General features: G+C 37.3%; 1 protein-coding gene across 1 annotated transcript in view; it reads right to left on the bottom strand.

Moving 5' to 3' along the window:
- Positions 1-413: 413 nt before the first annotated feature.
- Positions 414-5,000, bottom strand: part of LOC137971040 (GPN-loop GTPase 1-like) — a 6,370-nt gene continuing 1,783 nt past the window's right edge. Inside the window, exons 2-5 of the mRNA XM_068817761.1 lie at positions 4,750-4,991; positions 3,880-4,099; positions 2,641-2,884; positions 414-1,775 (exon numbers count right to left, since the gene is read on the bottom strand). Of these exons, the coding sequence (XP_068673862.1) occupies positions 1,453-1,775; positions 2,641-2,884; positions 3,880-4,099; positions 4,750-4,991 (1,029 nt within the window). The 3' untranslated portion in view covers positions 414-1,452. The remainder of the gene's footprint in view (positions 1,776-2,640; positions 2,885-3,879; positions 4,100-4,749; positions 4,992-5,000) is intronic.

The raw sequence follows: 5,000 nt of genomic DNA, 5'->3' as shown, positions 1-5,000 counted from the left end.
AGGCCACCGCGCCTCCCACTACTATATTTTGATGTATGTGACTGAGAACATGCGTGAAGTGGTTCACATATAGTTATACGTATGTGATGTAATAAATGGCTGACAATAGGTCTCTTATGATTGGTTATTGTGAAAACACCCACTAAAAGCCCCCCCCCCCCCCTCCCCCTGTGAGGTGCTTCTAAAAATAGAAACATACGGGAGAGGGTTGACTCAGAGGGTTAATATGGAAGATGGAGGCCCTGGGTGGGGATGCTGATTTCACTGATTATCTAAGGCCAGACGATTTTACTTGTCAATGGGGGTCCCCTTGGGAATGCAACGGTTTAATCCCGCTAAGTGACAAGTCATAATATTGAAAATGATGTTGAGGTTTGAACGATAAAGTGGAAAAGGGGGAATGGCAATATCACTTACAAGTGGACTGATTTTTAATGCCAAAATAGTATGGTTTCGTCTTTAGCAAAAAAACAGTCGAACAAAATCCGTTTAAATTAACAGGACAATAAAATGACAGATGCAACTCATTCAACCGTTTTACATAACAAGTTGAAATAATGTTTGAACAGAACATTTTTATCAAAGCCTACTGTTTACCATAAATGAGGGTCAGCAAAACGATTTCCCTTCGAGTTCTTCTCTAGCTTGGTTGTTAGAAATCGCATTGGTGAACCATCTGTGAATTCCTATTATTTTTCTCCTTTGTGGTTTGCAGTTTTCCTTTTGTTAGCTTCGGGTGCTCAGTTTTCAGGCAACATAAAAATAGATTTTTAGATTATGCGCCAATTTTTTTAAAGTGAAGAGTTTATTTAGTAATGATGACTCCCACCTAAAAAGATCTTTCAATCTTATGTCCTTCCAGGACAAGTTCTGATGCTCTTCCACTATGTTCAGTAGCCTCCCAAGCAGATGACGTTCTTAGGGCCTCATCTTGACTTCCTCCCTCACAAACATCTGCTAAAATGAAAAACCACTTCCGTTCAACAGCTGTTTGCCCACTATTTAAATAAACCAATCCATACTGACTAATAATAATTGTGTTTTGCATAGCCCATCACATGCTGCGAAAAAATGCCATACAAACACAAGTTTACCCAAAACTGGAAAATGGCCTCTGATTGGTCCATAATCCACTTGTAAACCAAAGTGGTTTTTTGTTTCAGCAGACGTTAGTGGGAGAGAAAGCCCTCTGCGTGGGAGGCTACTATGTACAGATGACAAAATTTAATGTTAACTTCAGCATTTAGTCAGTTATCTACTGCAGTTCTGGACAATTTTGTTGGCAGATTTCTCCTTTGTTCCAGAGGTTATGCTTGAAAGTCCCATATAACGTAACATATCAGTCCAAAGTAAATCATGACATTCTCTATGTCCTACAAAAAGACATGCAGTTTTTGTGAAAAATTATTCAGGACTATTTTGTTCTCCATGAGTGGAGTAAACCGAAAAACACTATCCACTCTCTTCCTTTACAACAGTCTGTCCCTTCCGCTTCTCCTTTTCCAGAAATCTCTTGAATGATTCATGTTCTTTCATTTCTTCCTCATCAAAATCTTCTCCACTTTTGCCCTCTTCGTCATCATCGCTGTCCAAATCTTCACCAAGTGAGATGTGGAAGCGAGTCGCAGGTATAGACTCAAAGGCTAGGGAATTGGTGTGTTTTGTTTCCATGGAAACAGGTGTTCCAGCCCCTAGATCTTGCTTCAGTTTTTTTAGTTGATCTTTTTTGTCTTTCTCTGCTTTGTCTTCCTTTTCTTTCTTCAGTCTTTCATACTCTATGTTAAGGGAAGACAGTTTTAAAACAGATTATTATGTGAGCCAAAATATTAATTACTTTCAATTTTTCATTCCAGATTCAGGTCGAATTCCGAGGTGTAAGGCAATGATCAGTGCTCGAAATAAAATAAAATAAATTCCAGGTTGTCCCTGTTTCAAAACCCCCTATGATTAACTGCACTCTGTGTTAAGACGCAATCTCATGGCTATGGAGCTTGAGTATCCCATAGTTCTTAGTATGTGCCTGTTGTTTTTTTGTGGAAGTCTGGGTTTAAATTCTCCATTGCCTACATGTTTGTGATTTTCCTATCTGGCAATGTTTTGTAAAAGTCACAGATATTCAAAACACAGGAAAATGCTATGTTGCAGCAAATTAACTTTTGTTATTATTAACTTCACACTACTATCGGACATTGACAATAAAATTTAAGCAACATGTAAGTCGGGGGCTGCTTGTGATTAATTTGTTTTCTATTTTTGGTTGGGTTGTCTGTTGTTTTTTTTTTTTTCCTGGGGCAACCAGGCTTTAAATTCTACCAAAAACTGGTCACCCGGTAAACTTTCTGGTCGTCTGGGATGACTGCACGACCGCTACTTTTGAGCACTGCTGCTCAAAGTTAGTCCACGTTTATTTACGTTATACATGTACGTACACGGGCAGTCTTGTCATGCGGGTTGAGCTGATTCTCTACTCTGCTCCAAGAAGTTTTTCCCAAGATACTTCAGATTTTTGAGTTATCATCATCATCATTGCCCCCTTATTTGATAATCTTGCAAGGCATGGAAATGTAAATTATTATTTTCAATTGCATTGGGAATGAATGACAAACAGTAATGGCATTCAAATCACAACTGTCCTCATACCTGGTTTATAGTGAGTTTCAAACTCAACTACAGCTTTGTCCACAGCCTTCATAAACTCATCAAATCCAGCCCCTGTCATTGAGGACACACCCACTGTCCGTAGATTTTGGTAAAATTCATCTAGCACCAGACTCATGGATCTCGTTAAACTTGACATGTATGATGTGTCCTGAGACAATGCTTCCTCAAAAACTTCAAAATCCTGCATCCACTCAACAGCAAAACTATGGTCGACAATATCTGTCTGAAAAACGTGAGAGGTAAAATAAGCTGAGAAAACATTTGGGAGAAAAAAATTTGGACACAGTGACACTCAAAATTCTGTATCAGTTAATTTGTACATGTACAACAGATTCTCCACTTCAGGCACTTTCAAATTTTTCCAATAACTTCAAACTGCTTTGTTGGTCTTTGAAAACTCACTCAGCCTTACGTGTATGTATTCCAAATTGCACTCAAAATCATGCGATTACCTGCAATAATGACAATTAGGGTAAAATCTGTACTGTATTGATTTATAGGGGTCTACCTGTAAGCTTCTAATAATGGGTTCCTTTTGGCTGTTACCCTGATGAATAATAAATTGCCACTGAGGTTACAAGGTAGCCATTCTAATCATGTTCACTTCCTCATTCATGAGTAAAAAAATATCCAGCAGAGTAAAATCTTTAATTGGCACTCCTTAGAGGAAAAGAGTGAAAGAGGGCATACGGTTTTTAGAGTGGACATTTATGAATGATGTTATAACCTTTTTGCCCCCTAGGTGTGACCCTTTGACAAGCAAAATAATCTGGCATTAGACACAGTACAACTGTATAAGTGGGACAATTGGGAGGCGAAGGCTTACAGTCAAGCTATGTCACACATGACCAGTTATTTTGAAATTTGAACCAAGCATTCAAATCTGCGTTCTAGTTTTGAACTTTTCTCTCAAGAGTCTAAATTCCCATGAATATTCCCTTGATATATCAAAAATAGTTACAGTACCAGTAGTGATAAACTTTTGTTTTATTATAAAATAAATGGTGTTCGAAAAGTGAAAGCTATTTGAAGCATTTCATGAATTATTATTGTTCACTTATTGTGTATTTTTCATTGCAACTTTATTTCAGAAAAATCTTTAAGATTCCATTCAAGTCTCGGAAGCTTGAAAGAGGAATTTGAATGTTCATTTCAGTCTTGTGGGTAATGGTCATGCGTGACATAACTTGAATGTGATAACAGTGGTAGTTACTTCACCTTATTGAGCACAACAATGAAAGGCAACTTTGTCTTGTACAGAATACTGCAAGCATACAGCATGTTTGACATGAATGTCACTGGACTTGTACTCCTCGCTGTGTCAACAATGTACACTACAATTGTTGCAAATGAAGATGCCAGAGCTTCAGTGATGATAGCACCTGATGCAGACCATGTAAATACCTCAATCTGACCTGGTGTGTCAAAAATTGCATACCTGAAGTTGATAAATGCATAAAAGTGAGCATTTTTCTTGGATAAACAATGCTGTTGAATTACAGTTTGTAAAAAGAAAAGGATCATTTTTTTTTAAAGAAAGATGCATTTAACACACTTACCTATCTGATATACTATTAATTTTGCTTTTATCCATCTTTTTACTTTACATGTATATAAAATGCCTTTTGCCTGAATGGTAAAAAGTTAACTTCGCCTCACCTGCCTTCAAGCCATAAGCTCAACATAATATCGAGTCAAAACGAACTTCGATGGTAATAATTATGATATCTATTTATTTTATATACAATTTTGAGAAAAATATGTAATTTACTACACTAAAATCAACATAAAATCAAGAGTCTGTTGTCTTTTCTGATCACAAAAGTAGTCTGAGTAATAAATCTATTGTTACTCTATCAGGTGTCTTATTTGAATAGGGGCCTGAGTGAACAAGTGTCTTATAAATGTTGCAATATCTGTGTTTTTTGCATTTCGTTTAATGCAATATACACTGTAATGATGATGGGGAAAGGTTGGTGTGCTCTTTTTTCATCTCAGGCATAGGCAGTTGTGCTTCTGAAGCAATGCTACTGTACAGATTATAAATGCCTAAGGTCTCATGGGAAGCTATGCCTTTAATGTACTCACTTGAAATCAGTTGAACGCTTCTTGTCCAAAAAGTTCATAACTTGATCAAATCGTGTAGCAAATAGGTTGAGGGATGTCACGATTCCCCCATTGGGACCCAATTTATACTGTTTCATAACTTCTTTGTAGTTCACAGAATCTCTGATGTCAATATTTGCAGGGTAGGGTACCTCTTTGACAGCAGGGTCAAGGTTGACAACATAAGGGGTCTCTTTCTTGGCATACAAGTGTGCTGTGAGTCTCTGAAAAAT

Source organism: Montipora foliosa, chromosome 9 (assembly GCF_036669935.1).
Source record: "Montipora foliosa isolate CH-2021 chromosome 9, ASM3666993v2, whole genome shotgun sequence".
Lineage (NCBI taxonomy): Eukaryota > Metazoa > Cnidaria > Anthozoa > Scleractinia > Acroporidae > Montipora > Montipora foliosa.
Note: the sequence above shows the minus strand (reverse complement) of the source record. Positions and strands in the feature narration are given on the sequence as shown.